General features: G+C 45.2%; 1 protein-coding gene across 1 annotated transcript in view; it reads left to right on the top strand.

The window, feature by feature from the left end:
* Positions 1-20200, top strand: part of kif5ab (kinesin family member 5A, b) — a gene marked incomplete at its 3' end in the record, with an annotated part of 126510 nt that overhangs the window by 38318 nt on the left and 67992 nt on the right. Inside the window, exons 2-4 of the mRNA XM_079509750.1 lie at positions 2782-2869; positions 10886-10959; positions 11333-11437. Of these exons, the coding sequence (XP_079365876.1) occupies positions 2782-2869; positions 10886-10959; positions 11333-11437 (267 nt within the window). The remainder of the gene's footprint in view (positions 1-2781; positions 2870-10885; positions 10960-11332; positions 11438-20200) is intronic.

Below are 20200 nucleotides of genomic sequence, written 5' to 3'. Positions count from 1 at the left end.
GGCACATGGCGGACGCATGCACATGCACACTGACACACACAGGCACATGGCGGACGCATGCACATGCACACTGACACACACAGGCACATGGCGGACGCATGCACATGCACACTGACACACACAGGCACATGGCGGACGCATGCACATGCACACTGACACACACAGGCACATGGCGGACGCATGCACATCCACACTGACACACACAGGCACATGGCGGACGCATGCACACTGACACACACGGGCACATGGCGGACGCATGCACACTGACACACACGGGCACATGGCGGACGCATGCACATGCACATGCACACTGACACACACAGGCACATGGCGGACGCATGCACACTGACACACACAGGCACATGGCGGACGCATGCACACTGACACACACGGGCACATGGCGGACGCATGCACACTGACACACACAGGCACATGGCGGACGCATGCACACTGACACACACAGGCACATGGCGGACGCATGCACATGCACATGCACACTGACACACACAGGCACATGGCGGACGCATGCACATGCACACTGACACACACAGGCTAATGGCGGACGCATGCACATGCACACTGACACACACAGGCACATGCAGAATGCATGCAAAGTCGCCGGACACACCCACAAATGCAGCTATTCACTGACAGGCAGTCGGGCACATGGACATACATGTGAACACAGACACGCACATGCACTTTATCACTCACTCACTCACTGACACACACACACACACACACACACCCACGCACGCACGCACGCACACATACAGAATGATATACTGTACTGTTGTGCTGTTCTACAGATCCAATGCAGAATTGCAGATCAGAATGACTTATTGATATTGATGTGTTCCATTACTTCATCTAAAGGCAACAATCCATTTTTTTTCGTTTTAGTTGTGTTGACACTTAAAGTCAATAAACACCGTTGAGGCGTTAAATCCCAACCCATAAAAATACAGTTAGTAAAGACTGATGATCGGCAGATACAAACGCAAGCACGCACGCACGCACGCACGCACGCATGCACGCACGCACGCACGCACGCACGCACGCACAATCTTAGTCCATTGTGCACGATGACGACGCTTGGTTCAGGGAGGGGGGGGGGGGGGGGTTCAGCGATGTTGCCATTGATGCCACTTGATGTGGCTATCAAGGCCAATGCGTGAGCCGCAGATCAAGTGGGTCAGGGGAGCCATGAACGTTGGAGGAATGCCTGCTTCCCTCTGGTGTCGCTGGAGACATCTCTGACCTTCTTTGCTATGGTTGCTGTCATGTATTTGTGAGATTGCCCCCAAGCTGCTTGGGGTTGATGGCAGTGCACTTCAGCAGGTCTTTAGTATAGTCCTTAGTAGTGCTTCTTTTGTCCACCGGTGGCATGCTTTGCATTGTGTAGTTGGCCGTAGAGGTGCTTTTTTGGCCACGGGCAGGCCACGGTGGCTTCCATACAGATGGATTTTGTGCTCTCCAGGATCTAAGGCCCCATTTACACTGGCAGACAAATCTAGCCTGAATCAGATCTGTGCCACATCAAGATTGAAATCCGATTGGTTTAAATGGTCACATGACTCATTTAGACAAATCAGATTCCAATCTGGATGTGGCTCAGATCTGATTCAGGCTGGATTTGGCTGCCAGTGTAAATGGGGCCTCAGTGTAGGGGACCCCTACGAGTGTGCGAGTCCATGTTGGTTATTTGGGTTGTTTGTTTGACATAATGAATGAATGAATGAATGCATTCATTACTGTATGTCTGGAGTCAATACATACCTTGCAGTTTTGAGTTTCTTATGGGGCTCCATCTACACCTAAAAGTAAAATAGAGGTATTAATTCAAACACAAAAGCACACAGACACGCATTGACACCATTGTGTTCACAGCGACTCCTGTACTGTAGGGAAGCACTTCATAGGTGTTTGAATTGTAACTATGGCTTCATCCTGTCTGTCCATCCATCCATCCATCTTCAACCGCTTCATCCTGTCTGTCCATCCATCCATCCATCTTCAACCGCTTCATCCTGTCTGTCCATCCATCCATCCATCTTCAACCGCTTCATCCTGTCTGTCCATCCATCCATCCATCTTCACCCGCTTCATCCTGTCTGTCCGTCCATCCATCCATCTTCACCCGCTTCCGCAGTCGGTCGCGGGGGCAACAGCTCCACCAGAGAGCTCCAGACTTCCCTCTCCAGAGCAACATTAGTAACTTCCTCCTGGGTGATCCCGAGGCGTTCCAAGGCCGTGAGTCGATGTAATCCCTCCAACTGCGCCTTGGTCTGCCCCGGGGTCTCCCACAGTGGGACGTGCATCGAGGACCATAGGGAGACGCTCGAGAGGATGCCCAGATGCCCCAACCACCTAAACTGGCTCCTTTCCTTATTCTTTCGGTCATGACCCACACTTCATGACCATATTGTAGGTGAGAGGTAGACAGAGCATTGCCTTCTGGCTTTTTTCGTCACAACAGTGCAGTACAGCGACTGCATTACTGCCCTTGCCTCAGATTTGAAGATTCTGATCCTCATCCCAGCCGCAGTACACTCGATTGCAAACCGGTCCAGTATCCGGGCTTCATCCTGTGCTTCACAATAAAGATACTGTATTTTAAACAAAATATGCTCAGAATTGTGATGCGTTGTGAACTTGTAGATCAGCCATTTTTGTAAGTAGGGCAAAAATGAAAAAATGAAAAAAGCTGACATATGGAGATACTGACAGCGACGACATATATGCTGCTGCCGCTGACTGCATTTTGTTTTCTTTCCACAGGGGAAATCATATGTGTTTGATCACGTGTTTCCCACCAACACCACCCAGGAGCAGGTCTACAACACCTGTGCCAAACAGATCGTCAAAGGTGAGTCAGAGCTGGCATGGGACGCGTTGCTCTTCTTCTCTTTCCAAAAGGCTTTTGACACCGTGAACCACTCCATACTGGTTAACAAGCTAAAAGCTAAAAGCAAGCTCTCAAAGGGCAATTCGGGCAATTCGAAACTGGCCCCCGTAAAATCTGAATCCCCCACCCACCCACCCCGTATGTGTTTTTCCCCCTTTTACCTCCTTTATGATGATTTCATGTTTTTGGCTATATACAGTAGAAGTGTATATTTGTACGTCTCTAAATGTTATGATGAATTGAAAACGGTGGACCCTTTTGTAAACAAGTGTAATGCTTTATTATTTATTTACAGTTAACAGTTTTTGTATTGAGTTGTGCTTGAAAATGTATTTCTGCAAACTGTTAATAATTCAATCAATCAATCAATCAATCAATCAATCAATCAATCAATCAATCAATCAATCAATCAATCTTATCCACCATGACACACACATGGTGAGACATACCTTACTGTCTGTCAGCTGACAGGCCTCAAATCCCGCCAGCCCTAGCCTGCTCTTATCTGGTGTGCCGATTAGGCTTGGGCGGTATAATTTTTCATACCTTCTTGACATATGGGGTAGAGGCTATCAGGGATTTTCAACCTGTGGGCCGGTCGCCCACTGGTGGGCCACGGGGATACTGCATGTGATCCCCACTAAGATTTTAATGATTTAATGAACATTCATATTTAAAAAAAATCTATTACAAAAATGACATTGTAAAACCTTGACAATGTGTTTTCATTGTGATACCGATACATGGCAACATAATTGTCTCCACCAGGCCGAAGGCATGGGGAGAGAGTATGTTTTGCACTCCGTCCGTGTGTGTGTGTGTGTGTGTGTGCGTCCGTCCGTCCTTCCTTCCTTCCGTCCGTCTGTTACCAGCTAATCTCCGGCACCGTTGGCCCGATCCATGCCAAACTTTGCATACACACTCCCTGGATGCCAACAACGAACCTCTGCCCCAATTATTCCTCAACGGCCTGTTATAGCGCCACCATGAGGTCGATTTAGGCAAAACACATTTCTGTAGATTACTCGTACACATTTTATCCATACATCACACAATTCGGTATACACTATCTCCATAGTCATGTGATCAACACGGATCTGCACCATTTCCCATCTTCCTTCCTGATTGGCTAAGATTCGCTTCCAAAGCTCACATGATTGGTCCGTTTCGAACAAAATGCCACAAATCACAAACACAGTGTGCAATTTCCATGAAATTATACACGCACATTTCCACTAGGCTGAGGACTACATGACACAATTTTTTTCTCCAAACCAGCCTCATTCTGGCGCTATAACAGGGCAATTCCTGTTTTTACCTATAACTGCATCGATCTGTGTACAACTTTGTATGCGCACTCCCTAGAGGCCATGGAAAAACATTTTCCCTGCATCCCTCCACATCTGCCGGTTATAGCGCCACCATGAGGCCGATTTCTGCAAAACACATTGTTTATATTAGGCACAGATTTCATCCAAATATCATGCAAATCGGTATACATGATCTCTGTAGTCATGTGATCAAGACGAGTCTGTTTGATTTCTCAGATTCTACACTGATTGGCTAAGATTGCCTTCCAAAGTTTTCAGGAGTGGCCCGTTTTGTACAAAATGCTGCACATGTCCTGCTCATCCAGAATTCTATCCTCAGAGATGCTATGAGTGATCTGGCTCTGCATTTCCTCAACAAAATGAAGAAAATTGTTGCAAAAAACAAGGGCACTTTTTCTAGTTGTAAATGTTACTTCCATCGATCCAATCTATTTGAACAACGTGGGCCCTGATCCATAAAAGGCTATAAGAAAACAAACAATAAAAAGTAAAAGCTGCTGATAGAATGTATTAGATTGTCTAGCCTATAATGCTGCTAATATGATGTTTGCCTACTTGGTTAATATACGTCTTGCTGGGGTTTATATATTTATGTAAATATAACAGGGGCAGCAGTATCTGCTCTTTGTCGCAAATAAAAACTTGGAGCATTCAAAAAGTGAGTTGCGAGCCCTCGCTTTGTTTTCATGAGTCTGTCCTTACAGTTTGGTAGCTTAGTTAACCATGCACCCCCCCTTGAAATCACATTGTATCCAAGGCGGAGTGGTTAACCAGGCTTACAGTTTGGCTCAGCACCAAGAAACGGAGGATGTGCTTTATTTTTTCCTCAATATTTTTTAATATTTATGTCCCATAGAATCATAAATAATCGGAAATAAGCACCCTTTTGCCATAGATGTAGCATACCTTATTGAAGGGCACGATGGATGCCAACACATCATAGTCATAGGCAGACTGTCAGGTCACGGTGACTAAAATCATGTAGTGGCTAATAAACTGCTGTTGTAGTTGGAAGAGGACATCTCAAGATTATGTTTATTATTATTATTTATAATTCCTTGTCTGTATTATTGACAGAATTTAAAGATTTCTATATAGGCTACTGGGCAATGCCTTGATAACGTCTAAACCTGCTAGTATCGATTTACTTAACAAATCAATCTCTCTCTCTCTCACTCTCCTCTCTCGGATTGGCCTCCATTTGCATGCATTAGCGCTCCCTTGTGCATGCATTATACTGGTGTCTGGTATTAAAGTGTTTGTATGAGCAAACACACAAATGATGCTATAGACATGGAAATTTACAACATAACAACATGCACGGCTAATTTCACAGGCACAGGCGTATCTTGGAAGCGGAGATTAAATCAATTACCTGGAGATAGCGTCTTTCTTTCTCAGAATGCCCCCCACCCCCCTTATCTTGGTTTCATGCTAGGTTCAAAGAGAGTGGAAGGTCTCATTTGTAACAGAATTTTCAATCGTACTCTGATGTGACTTCCTAGTCAAATGAATGTTATATAACACAGCTTCCGAGCCAGAACAACCAATTGGAAATGAGAAGAAAATGTAAAAAATATAAAATAAAGTTTTATTTTTTAAAATTCAATTCAAAATATTATTGTGCCAGCTTAACCACTTCCAACCTGACAGTTTCAAATACAGAAAATAATTAGAACAGGGTGAGCAAAGACAGTCATTTTGACTCAGGCCAGCTGCTCGTAAAAGATAAGTGTCCAGGTTGAAAATCCCCTCTCTCTCTCTCTCTCTCTCTCTTTCTCTCTCTCTCTCTCTCTCTCTCTTACTCTGTCTCTCCTGACCTGTCTGTTTGTCCATCTGTCCCCCTGTCTGTCTCTCTTTTTCCGCTATCTCTGTCTGTCTAACGCACGCACGCACGCACGCACGCACGCACGCACGCACGCACGCACGCACGCACGCACGCACGCACACACACACACACTTTCCTTTTGTGTCCACCGTTATTGTGAACTTTGTCGTCTGCTGCTCTGCTTATCTTCTCCTGTCTTCATTTTCTTCCTGGAGTCGGGTTGCCGCCCCTCTGTTCCTCGATGCGTGCTGCATATTTATGTCAAGGCTCGTTTTAGCCTGAGCATGACCGGAGATGGCTTTCTGAAGGCAGAGCTGAGCTGAGCCGTGAAACAGAAGGATGGGCAGATTAGAGAAGGAGAGAAGAGAAGCTCCAGTATGGAAAGGGGAGGGAGGGAGTGGGGTTTGGGAAAGGGCGCCACATGGCTCTGGCTAACAGCCATTATGCTCTCAGTTCTGCTCACCTGCGGCATCCCATCTTTTAACCTGATATGATCTGATGTGTGTTTGACTTTTAGAAGTGATGTTTACGTGTCAGGGGGTTGATGAATTGGAGTGGAGAGACTGGAGTGGATGGAGAGGGTGCTTATGAAAACAATATTAGCCTAAGTGTCTAAGGTTAAAGGTGCCTATTTGACACACATTTATATGCGTTTCATTTAAAAAATGGGAAACAAAATGTCAGCCACTGATTGCTCTACGGTGACTTACTGTACAGCACTGGCGGCATAGCATGCATTATTTTGCGAGAGAAGCCACAGAGGTAATTTCCCTGCAGTGTAGATCATGCTGTCTCTACACAATCTTTATTATGAAGCATATTGTGCCGATCTTTATGATGGAAGATGCACAGAAATAGCCTACAGTATACTGTACGTGCTTGTCAACCTGGCTCTTTGCACGCTGAACTGTTACAGTCTGCATGCCTACATATTGTATCATTCTCACTTTCTGTCCTTCAATCAGTGTCTGTGATCAAGTGCACTATATTTAAAAAAAATACAAAAAATAGTGAACATGATTTTAAGCACAAAGTTTAAAAAAAAACGTGCGCTTAATGTATTAGGCCTAACTGAGGTTCGTAGTCGTACCTATAGGGGCTGCAGTCCGTGCCTAAATCCTAAGGGCTCCAATTTTGTCGCATCCTTTACCCGCAGTGCGGCCCGCAATTCTGCCGCTGACCGAACATTACGAATATAGGAGCTTTCTCTGTCCCTTAATGGTATTTTCGTCCAGCATCACCCGCTATCTTCTTTGCCGACACCGGTATTTGCGCCTAGAGGTGTGGTCATGGGCGTGTTAGTACGCTTTCCCCTAAATTGCTATTTTGGTCACACACATTTGGGAAAGCGATAGTGGCATTTAAAAGCACCCGTTAGCCATGCCAAATTAGTTTGGTAAAGAGCGGCCACCGCGCGCTTCAATGGAGGACTCCAGACACAGACTAGTCAGGCTGCCTCATCTCTCCAATATTCATATTGCATCTCTTTGTTATTTTCCTATAATCAGCTGAAGTGAGTGCCTGCCACTTCCTTGTGTCCATTGTGTTTATATAATTGTATAGTCAAATAAGTTATTTGTGCCAGCCTGCTCTTCAGTTCATCACCAGCGCAGCAAATGGTTTAATCCGACTTGCCGGACTTTCCTTTTCGCTTCATACCGTTCCGTAGAGACGATCTACACGCACGGTCGATATACCAAATGCCCTAATTTCTTAGTTTACATAGAACTTTAGATTTTTAAAAATGAGCAAGATTTGAGCGAGTTGTGACTCAATGAAAAGACGAGTGTTCTTGGCTCAGTGCTTGTGGAGAAAGGAAAAAAAACGGCACGAATGGGGGGGGGGGTTGTGCAGCGGCAGCGGCTATGAAGCAATATAGCACTAACGGGCGACGGTTAAGGGATCTATTAAAGGGATCTCTTAAAGCCAAGACCAAGACTGGTGATTGGTTAAATATGGTTTAATTATTGCAACGCCCAAACCACACCTATGCATAATATAACGGGTAACGGAGGTGTTTAAGGGATTTAGACAGGTAACCAAAATACCAACTTTAGTGGGGGAACACCCTTTCCCCACTCCTAAAATCCCAAATAGTGGCTTTAGAAAGATGAGACAAAAATGGAGCCCTAAATGTTCCCCAGATATGTCTGAAAACTGTTGTCTGCTCCTGTGATGATGACCCCCTAAAAAGGAACACCTTTGGGCTAGATATCTCAAAATCTAATTAGGCATGTTGCCATGAAACGCATTCATTGATGATCGCATTCATGCTCCCTGGAGGGGGGGGGGGGGGGGGGGGGGTAGACGCCAAAGCCTAATTTATAACGTGTATAAGACAAGACAAGCCCCATGAGCCTCATTTCTTGTCTCATTGATATAATTTGGAGCATCTCACAGGTTGTGAGCAGGCTCTTAATTGGCTCATACCTCCTGAAACGTCTAGCGTCTGACACCACTGTCATGGACGCAGAACGCTTGTCAGTGAGCCGATGTATATTGAGTATAAATGCTGAGAGCTGTGAGCCATCAACCATGGGTCATAGCTTGTCTCACACATTATTACATGGCTTGGTTGAATGCTTGATTCTGATTGGTCAATCGCTTAATTCAGCGGTGAATTATGTGTCGATAATGACCGCTCTGCTGCCTCTGCCTAATCAAACCCTCTGAGCACCAGCTGCGCCCCGCTTGATTTACTGCTGTTTCCATGACAGCCATGTAAACACACACACACTAGTGACACACAATGTCATTTACAGCTAAACATTGCTTTTAAAAATGTTTTTGACATTTGAGCGAGAAATAGACGAAGCAGGACCCGAAAATGGATTCTATTTGATCAACTCACTTCCTTGTTTTCCGACAGTGCTGCAGACGCAGCCAGCGCGAACTTATGGAATACTTTTTTTGTTGTGTTTTGGGTCAATGTATTAATTTATGTTAGTTAGCCATGTAATAAGTGGGATAATATCTGGCTAGGTGGTCATTGTCGGGATATAATTCACCTTCAGGGAGTGTAACCACCTCGGCTTCGCCTCTGTGGTTAAACTCCCTGTCGATATTATCCCTTACGTATAAACTACTGGTTCCCAAACACTGGGTCGGGACCCATTTGTGGGTCGCGGACACATATGTCCCTTTATTTTTTGTTTCCTACATTTTTAATTATTGTTTCAAAACATTTTCAAAAATCATTCTTCCAAGAAAAGCTACATTATTCATGCATTAAAAACCAAATTCAATGTTTTTTCAGTAAGTAATTTCATGAATAAATCAAATAAAAATCTAAGAAACTCCACAATCAACTCCTAGCTATACAAGCTCAGTGTGTGTGTGTGTGTGTGTGTGTGTGTGTGTGTGTGTGTGTGTGTGTGTGTGTGTGTGTGTGTGTGTGTGTGTGTGTGTGTGTGTGTGTGTGTGTGTGTGTGTGTGTGTGTGTGTGTGTGTGTGTGTGTCATTAACGCAGTGTGCAATTTACGTTCAATTTTGCGTGCACATTCCCATTAGGGGATTAGGCCGTGGACGAAATGCAACTCGAACACATTCAAATCAGACTCATGGTGGCGCTATAACAGGCTGATTAACATTTTTACCTATAAACTGCACCGATCTGCATGATACTTTGCATGCACACTCCCAAGGCCAAGGGAAAACCTTTTTTTTAAATATTTTTTATCCCACGATTTTGTAACCCATTTTTCACCCCTGTGTCAATTATCTAATGGGATCCTGGGCTCTACACACCCTCTGCCAACCTGGGGAGAGCAACGGACTTGAACTCATGCTTCCTTCATGCATGAGTGTCCAAGTCACTCCTTTACACCTGACAGGGGGGAGTTTCCCTGGTTGGACGTAGTGCGTGGAAGGAACACGTTATTCCAACCAGTTCCTTTCCCCTCCATGAGGCGCCCCGGCTGGCCAGGGGGAGGCAGTTTAGAGACCCCGTGTCCCTAGGGGACACGGGGAGAACATGCAAGCTCCACACAGAAAGGCCCTTTTGCCAACCCCGCCTCGGGTATGGGCACTGATGCGAGCGCCCACAGCGCCCCGAGCGGGTTATCGAACCCAGGACCTTCTAGCTGTGAGGCGACAGCACTACCGACTGTGCCACCGCGCCCCCTAAAACAAGCCTTTTATAGCACCACCAGGAGGCCGACTTTTGTAAAACACATGTTGTGATAGGCCCCTATTACTCATTCAGATTCTGTCCCCAAATCCCACAAATCAGTACACATGTGATCATGGCAGATCTGTCCAATATTTCATATTCCATCCTAATTGGCAAACATTGGCTTCCAAAGTTTGCAGGATTGGCCCGTTTTCAACAAAATGCCTCCTATTATGCTTTAAATGTACTAGACCGGTGCCCAGCTGTAGAGCACTGAGTCTGTAACGATGGAAGTTAAGAGGCATGCCCAAATATGGAGTGTTGTGATGTCAGAACAGGCCAGCATGCCCAAATATGGAGTGTTGTGATGTCAGAACTGGCCAGCTCCATATACATGTATGGAGCCTGCCTGGGCAGGGGCCCTGTCCAGAGCCCAGGCCAGAGGCCTTTTGTGGCGGTTCTGGACAACCGGGTGTCCGACCGACTCGACACCGCACTCTCTGCACTGCACTCCCTGTGTGGAACGCGTGTGTCGAATTTGGTGGGGCTAACGGTTTTCGAGTTACGTGCATTACAGTACACACGTACAGACAGACAGACAGACGTACAGAGATGTGGTGCATTTATAGATAGATTTCTATGTAAAGCAATATGACTTTTTCTTTCTTTCTTTCTTTCTTTCTTTCTTTCTGTATGGTCTACTATAGATGTACTGGGAGGATACAATGGCACCATCTTCGCTTATGGACAAACCGCCTCTGGAAAGACGCACACCATGGAGGTACATTCCTGCTGTGTTCATCAAAAGAACCTCCCCCACACACACACACACACACACACACACACACACACACACACACACACACACACACACACACACACACACACACACACACACACACACACACACACACACACACACACATACTGTATGCCCCTGTACAATTCAGAACTACAATCCATCTTCTTAATACACCTCCTCCCATTATGCGAAAAAGCCCTTTCAGGAAAATAATCTCTTGTTCTTTAAAGGCAAGCTGTTTACTGCATCTATGGCCTTCTTTAACACCCTCATCCTGCCTCTTGTCCTATTTTTATGAGTATTTTGTCCATGTAATGTGCTAGCTCTCCTTCTCTTCTTTACATTCTTACAGGGAAAGCTACATGACACTCAGGGTATGGGAATCATCCCCAGGATCGCAGAGGACATTTTCGAACACATATTTGCAATGGATGAGAACCTTGAGTTCCACATAAAGGTTGGTGTGGACCTATGGGATGTGTGTGAGAGTGTGTGTGAGTGCGCGTGAGTGTGTGAGTGCGCGCGCACCCAGCCAAGACCCGCCCCACAGCCCTGCCAATCGGGCACGACAGGTTGTACGTCGGTCTGGCATCATCACCTTATACAATGTATTAATAAACTAGTCTTCAGAAGTATAGTTCAATGTGAAAAATCGAAGCTCACAAGTCACAAGCTTGTAGATCCACCATTTTCAGCTTTAGTGTTAGGGTAAAAAAGTAGCAATGAACATTTAAAAAATGAATGTGCTTACTTCTCAAGGTTGAACAGTGAGAGAGAGAGAACAGCATATTAGGGAGATGACAGATGCTGGCCTCAAAAGAAAGTATTCTCGAAACTCCCTTCCAAAAGCCATTGATCAGTGATTGTGAATAGAGATGTCCCGATACTGTATCGGTATCGGCCCTTATTTGTCATACCGGTTCATATCGGTATCGGCAAATATGCCAGTCTAACCACAGATCCGACACAGGGGTAAGGGGTTGACACTATGGCAGGTAAATAAAATGTTGGGGCATGCTATAAACGCAACACGAGATAGCCTGTATAGCTAAATACAACACGAGATCACAACACCGGTATCAGTATTCGGTATCGGTATCGGCTAACACAGACATTGTGGTATCGGGATCGGATCGGGAACGAAAAAAGTGTATCGGGACATCTCTAATTGTGCACACCATTTCCTGTTGCCCAATCCCCTGGAGAGAGTGAAGCCTCTTCCCCCTGGGCGCACTTTTACCAGAACAAAAAATTTATACTTTTGGCTTCAAAGGGAGCACAACTTGGAGTGCAATAAGGTGTACACATACTTCCCAATTACATTGTGGGACTCAAAGAAACTATGCCAAAACTATGCCAAAGCCCCCCTAACATCCAGACCCCCAGGAACGCAGCCAGGGTTCCGGTGAGCTGCCCCGCGTCCGAAACGATCGAGAAATGACAGAGTTACCATGTGGGGGTCCCTGGGGGGGTCCTCGGAACATCCAGACCCCCAGGAACGCGCCCAGGGGGCTGGCCCGGTTCCAGCGAGCCGCCACGCGTCCGAAAAGGTCGAGAACTGTGGGTGTCCCAGGGGGTCCCCGGAACATCCAGAGCCCCAGGAACAGCCCAGGGCTCGTACTGTAGTGTACTCTGTGCCACTTTACTCTGTGCTGTACTCTACTGGCCACTTTAGGTGTTGCAGCTGTCCATGCTCAGACATACATACAGACACAGAGACAGATATATATACACATATTGCTACGTCGTGGAGCGGTTAGGCACCGCTCAAAAACAAAGTCTCTAATTCTCAAAGCAATCGCTACACTGCGTTTCTGTGCTTCGGTGCTCTTTGCGTGTATTTAAATTAGGTTATTGTATACATACTTTTGGCCCCTTTTTATGCAAATGAGTCATTGCATAGAAAATGCGCAGTGCTAATATCCACACACAGTTAGAGTGAAAGCTATTAGCATCTCCAGAGAGAGAATTGATGGTCACTGAAGCGCATTCATTAGGGTTGTCACGCACAGCATTTCCCTATGCTCATGGCCATATGGGCACGTGCCCAGGGGCCCTGGGCACCAGGGGGTCCTCAAAAATTATTATTCTTTTTTTTATTATTATTATTTAGCCCCACAGAAATTTCCCCCACTAATCCGAATGAAATAAATGGTGTCTAAAATTAAATAGTGTGTTAATGTTGGTGAGAATGCAGCTGAAAAGCGTAATCGTTTGTAAAGCAGCAACAATGTGCTAGATTGGCTGTTGTTCAAGGTGGGTGGGCTCATTAGGCCGTGTGAGGTCAGGTGGAGAGGTGATTCTGGTGGAATAAAAGACATGATGTCCACCATCCAGCATTGCTTTGTTTTCATTCTGCATGCAAAGTGCGTCAGGTGGCTTGACAAAAAAAGGTAAAATCATTGAAATACACTGGCACTGGCGGATTCTCTCACCCATTTGCTTACTATGTGAGTCAAATAAAAACAATGTGTTTGTTACTGCCTGACTGTCACTCTGGGGCGGGGTAGACGGCCCGGGAATAGGCTAATATTACAGCATAAAACCGCCCCCAAAAAATGCCCAGAAACGGCCAAAATGTTCACACATGCATGTGGGGGGCCCTTCGAGCTTCAGTGCCCAGGGGCCCTCAGATGTGTTAATCCGGCCCTGCTCATGGCTGCACGATTGTAGCCAGGTAAAGGCATGGTCATGGATTGTAGCCAGGTAAAGGCATGGTCATGGATTGTAGCCAGGTAAAGGCATGGTCATGGATTGTAGCCAGGTAAAGGCATGGTCATGGATTGTAGCCAGGTAAAGGCATGGTCATGGATTGTAGCCAGGTAAAGGCATGGTCATGGATTGTAGCCAGGTAAAGGCATGGTCATGGATTGTAGCCAGGTAAAGGCATGGTCATGGATTGTAGCCAGGTTAAAAGGCATGGTCATGGATTGTAGCCAGGTAAAGGCATGGTCATGGATTGTAGCCAGGTAAAGGCATGGTCATGGATTGTAGCCAGGTAAAGGCATGGTCATGGTTTGTAGCCAGGTAAAGGCATGGTCATGGATTGTAGCCAGGTAAAGGCATGGTCATGGATTGTAGCCAGGTAAAGGCATGGTCATGGATTGTAGCCAGGTAAAGGCATGGTCATGGATTGTAGCCAGGTAAAGGCATGGTCATGGATTGTAGCCAGGTAAAGGCATGGTCATGGATTGTAGCCAGGTAAAGGCATGGTCATGGATTGTAGCCAGGTAAAGGCATGGTCATGGATTGTAGCCAGGTAAAGGCATGGTCATGCCAGACCTGCTCGTGACGTGAGTGCTTATTTTGGCCCACTAAATTAGAACAGGTATATCTTTTATTTGCATTTCATAGTTTGCCATGTAGTGTACCCGGTAGGAGCTTTCAGCCTGCAGTTTTCAATCATCAATCAACATCCTTTCAGGGCAACTGCTGTGTGTCATTAATTCTATACAGTATGTGTGTCATTCAACTTATTAATTAGTGATGCTTTTAAGCCTCATGTGTAGCAGTTAATCACTGACTGTATACAACTTTGAAACTCGGACTCACTGCATGTGACCTTGAGAATGTGAAACGGAGCTGCACAATTGCACAGCTTCCTAATATATAATTAATAAGCATGCATAAATGAGAAGTAGCCTGCAGAGTTAGTTCAGTCAGACATACTCGAGGGGGTTCATGCCGTGCTCAAAGGCGCATACTATACTCAAGGGGTTAACATGCTGCATTACTATGTGGCCGTATAAGTGTGTGCAAGTCCCACACGTCATTCGCCGATGTGGCAGTCAGCTGACCTATTGGGCGGGCTACTTAAGCTCACTAGACTGCATGCTCTTCCTGCCTTCCTCTGCATATGGTTCCTGGTTATATGCTAGGGTTGTATGTGATGTTTTCTCCCACCTGCACCCCAGCACCACTGGTGGGCTCTGTTATTTATGCTCCCCATGGGGGTTTATTGTATATCTATAATAATAATAATAATAATAATAATAAACCTTTATTTATATAGCACCTTTCAAAACGAGGTTACAAAGTGCTTTACAAAAAAATAAAATAAGAACAAATGCAGTGCACACCAAAAACAACAGTTTACAATAATACAAATAAAAATAAAGAACAGGAAATGTACAGAAATGCAGTAGGACATAAGAACAATAGGGAAGGTTTAGAAAACGTTTACTGTAGGTGTTAAAAGCAGCTTTATAAAAGTGAGTTTTTAGGAGGGATTTGAAGCGGGGGACGGATTCTGCAAGCCTTATCTCGAGGGGGAGGGCATTCCAAAGAGTTGGGGCTCTGAGTGCAAAGGCCCGGTCACCTTTTGTTTTTAACTTAGATGTTGGGACCTCTAAGAGCGCCTTGTCTGAGGACCTTAAGGTGCGCTGTGGGACATAGGGCTTAAGTAGGTCAGATATGTAGGATGGGGCCAGATCAGAAATGGCCTTAAAAGTTAAAAGTAGGATTTTAAAATCAACTCTAAAAGTGATTGGGAGCCAGTGCAGGGATGCCAGGATTGGTGAGATGTGGTCGTATTTCCGTGTACCGGTCAGGACTCGGGCTGCAGCATTTTGAACTAGTTGTAAACGTTGGATGGATTTATTGGAGAGACAGGAGTACAGGGAGTTGCAATAATCGAGACGTGAATAAATGAATGCGTGGATTACTTTCGTTAAGTCAGGGGTGGATAGGAAGGGCTTGATTTTGACAATATTTCTAAGGTGATAAAATGATAATTGAATGACCTTTTTTACTCTTTATGTTTTATGATTATGATGATGTTCAATCGTGCCGAGCAGGGAGAAAATGCAGCAGAGCCGAACGCCAAGTCAAATATCATACAGTATGCACACTTGTATTTTCATTCTAAATATTGGTTAAATCTATTCGTGAGTTGTCTAACTGAACTAGTAATTACAAGCACTGTCTGTAACAACAATGTAATTCCTGAATAGTCCAATTTCTAGATATAGCCTAACTGAAATTAATGTTCGAACACAGCCCCCCTCACCACGGACAGCGCTCGAAGCTTTAGAGATACAGGGCTTTGAAAATCATGTTATAATGGAGGCTCAATGGAGCCTCAGGGCAGTATTATGCGTGTCTTAAGTACCAGGTCTTATGACTTAACTTAAGACCTGGAGGTGTGGTCAATGCTGTTTGGCCACTCATAATAGCCAAATGGCATTGATCACTCCTCCAGGTCTTAAGTTAAGTAATAAGACCTGGTACTTAAGACGCGCATAATACTGCCCTCAATGTTCGTAGATGGCTAATGCCGTACCCTAGCCTAGGGGATACGATTATAATCGTAGATTAGATTAATTGCAATGAGGTTTTTCCAAGGAGAGTCACTACAGTCCCTCCCCTCCATACTGTGGTTAAAAGTAGACGTTATTTCAGTGTTGAAACCATCTCTCACGGTTTTCATGCTCTTCTTGCCAAAACACTGCTTGTCTCTGAGCTGAGGATGTTAAATCAGATAAAGAGGTTTCAGCAGAGTACAGAATGTCTCCAGTCACACAGCAGTCTCGCATATAGCCTCATTTATCCCATCCTCCGAGGTTGATGGCGTGTTCTCTGCCTGGAGTGAAAGAGGATTCTACTGTACCGGTGATCTTTTGGATAGACAGATCTGCTTCCTTAGCTCAATTTAAATTAAAACCATATCCAATCTCTCTCAGTCTCTCGGCTTCCACTTAGTTATGCAAGGCAGCATTCTCTAATTAGATTCTGAGCGTAAAAGGCTGCACAGTACACTCTCTTTCTGAGTCACCAGCAAAAAAAAATGTCAAATAAAAAGATTCAGCAATGAGTTCAATATAAATATAATATAATAATGTAATGTATCGGTATCGGTATAGGCCGTTCTGACCCTGCAAATAATCGGATATCGGTCATAATTTCAATATCGTGCATCTCTATTAAAATGTGCCAATGTTTCTTAATTAATGTTTTTTTCAAACTGGCATCCAAGGGGAGAATACTAGATCAAACAGTAAATGTGCTATTTAATTCAACCATAGTGTTCTTCTGCCTTAGGAGCCAGACAGTCACTCTGAGAGCTGTTATGAAACCTATTGAAGGCCGGCTGTATCCAGCCACGCTGACGGAGACGGATCTGTAGATCTGTAGATCTGTAGATCTGTAGATCTGTAGATCTGTAGATCTGTAGATCTGTAGATCTGTATCCAGCCACGCTGACGGAGACGGATCTGAAGGCTCATTCGAATCCTAATGCGTATCAAAGAACGCATTCTACTCCGAGCAAAAACGGGGGTTTGACTGACGGAGACGGATCTGTAGATCTTTTGAAAGTAGACTTTGAAAGAGTCATCTGTACTTTAGATTCGTTTGAATTGACCAAACACGATACTTTTGGACTGGAAATCACTAACTTCTTTCAAAACGTGTCTAAAAGGAAATGTTTTCTATTATAGTCAAGTCTGAGATACTCTCCGGCATATAGTGATTCTGGCACGCAGACAGCTCCGCTGGTTAGGTCATGTGATCCGTATGCCTGCAGTCCGGCTACCCCGACAGATTCTCTACGGCCAACTCCAATCCGGCCAGAGGTCTGCAGGAGGACAACGAAAGCGCCATAAGGACCACATGAAGGTGCTGCTCAGGGGCTGCAACATTCCACCCTTCAACCTGGAAAGGACAGCAGCAGATCGAGACACTTGGCGCTCCTCCTGCCTCACAGGTGTTTCCCACCTGGAGGCCAAGACATCCCTGAGATGCACAGAGAAGCGCAGGCAGCGGCATGAGCGTGCAACCTGTGCAGACCTGTCCAACCAGGTTCAACACACCCCTGCCCTGCCCCACGTGTGGACAAGGGTGCGGTTCAATAATTGGTCTAAACAGCCACATGAGGGCGCATGAGCGCAACAAGCGCAGAAACCCCCCACCCCCTACCCCTTACCCCCAGGAGATATGAAGTCATTATCGACAACGATGGACTGCCATAAGCATTCACTTTTGTTAAATATCGGTGGATCCACAGTGTGGATAATATACACAGTGTGTATATTGTATAACCTATGGTTTTATTCTGTGTTTCAACTATCGTCATAACTTATATCTGGTAGCCTAAACCTAACATATATCCTACAACAGACAATGAAACCATGCCAGATTTGGGCTGGAATGCATAAATATTTTCCCAGCTTAAAGAGTTTCTTACATTGTGCCAGGTTATGTTTTTTTTTAACCAATCACGTTGCTTACACAAGGTCACGTGAGAGGGTTTACCTTCGATTTCAACATTGTAGTTGCAGGTAAATTACTGTACGTGGCTACGCCACTAGTTGAAGACTAGGATAAAGATACCAAGGATTAGTGAGTGATGTCACGGTTATGTGACACCATACACTCAATGGCATACGCTCTAGCTGCTCATAAGATACTGGTGACCCCTCCAAATTATTTGGTGACCCCGCTTTTGAAATCGCACTGCTATTGTGGGGGGGGGGGCTGAGACATAAAAGGTGATGGCTAGTTTTTCATAAATGAATGTCCTATACTTCATCATACAAGTATTGAAATCTACAGGCTGTCCCAACGCACAACACTCACACCTTGTGAGTGTGTAGATCGGCCATTTTCACTATTTTTAAATGTATTTAAAATAATGAAAAAGGAACCCTTTGGGACATACAAGGTTTCCACCCGACAGCAGCGATATCAAAGTGAAAGAGACAAGCTTAATATAGATGAATTGTGTGATTTCGGAGAGGTCTATTTGGGTACGCCTCTGCCAATTTATGTGATGGCTGACCTAGTCCGAGCAGGTGGACTGCCGACAACACAAATGCCGGAGAGCAAAATTGCAATGTGCTGCTGATTTGCAAATTTTACCCCCCAACGAAAAGTCATGGCTTTTCTCAGGAGCCCAAAACATTGACTATACTGTAACTACTGTCTGTCAACGGACATTGAAAGGGTTAGAGAATAATAGTATATTTTGGCTTGACGACGAATTATCAGGTCAGGAGCCTTGCTGGTAAATAGATTATGACAAAATATTGGCTTTTTTCATGCAGAATTAAATCTAATATTCCTTTATTATGCAAGGAAGATTGTTGAATCAACTTTCCTACCCATTCTGGATTATGGTGATGTAATTTATAGACTGTGCAGGAGGATGCTAAACGCACACCAGTCTTAGTAGTGGTGCCAGCTCACGGCAGAAACATCTAAAGAGTTAAGTCTTAAAAAGACAAAAGAGTGGCTGCACACACTGATAGCCAAAGAGCCGATTATTTATTTAGGATGCAGTGTAAAAAACCAACGTTTCGGCCTTCTTCAGGGTAATTTATAGACCCAGTGCTGCCTCCACTCTAGATTGTGTTGGTGCTACAGTAGCTGGATCACAGTATACAGAATACTACTGTATCCTTTACGATGAGGTCAGTTCGTCTTCTCTGTCTGGGAGATTTAATAATCACACTGCTGGTAGCTGTATATCTATTCGTCCCTAGTGGGAATGTTAACTCGTATAAGTTATATGGTGCAAAAGAACTATGGTCCATTTTGTACTTGCTAGTTCTCTGGGTGCCTCAGGACAGATTATTATTTTTTTGAGTGGTGCAACCACTCCTACAGACAGCTATGTGTGTGGCTGTGTCCGTCCCTGGGTCCCTGGCTGTGTCCGAGCACGGAAATAGCGTTTGGTTGGTTTTCACCACCAAGGCTTACTGTTGTGCAGCCTAACACACACGCACAGTATATTAACTGTATATATGATGATTTCAGGTGTGACAGTACAGTACAGTGACAGTACAGTACAGTACAGTAGAGGGACCCCCTGGGGACCCCCACACGGTAACTGTTATTTCTGGACTGTTTCGGACGCGGGCCGGCCCGCCGGACCCGGGCCGACACCCTGGACGCGTTCCTGTGGGTCTGGAACTTCCAGGGACCCCCCGGGGACCCCCACACAGAGTTGCACCACTCACTTCACATGCAGTGTGATTCATTTATTTTATCCCACGATTTTGCAACCCATTTTTTCACCCAGTGTCAATTATCTAATGTAATCCTGGGCACTACACTTCCTCTGCCAACCTGGGGAGGCAGCGGACTGACCTCATGCTTCTTTCTATGCATGAGGAGTCTAAGCTAATTCTTTTCACCTGACAGAGGGGAGTTTCCCCGGCCGGACGTAGTGCGCACTACCGACTGTGCCACCGTGCCCCCAGGACAGATTTAAGTAACACTG

This window comes from Electrona antarctica (assembly GCF_951216825.1).
Source record: "Electrona antarctica genome assembly, chromosome: 9".
Lineage (NCBI taxonomy): Eukaryota > Metazoa > Chordata > Actinopteri > Myctophiformes > Myctophidae > Electrona > Electrona antarctica.
Note: the sequence above shows the minus strand (reverse complement) of the source record. Positions and strands in the feature narration are given on the sequence as shown.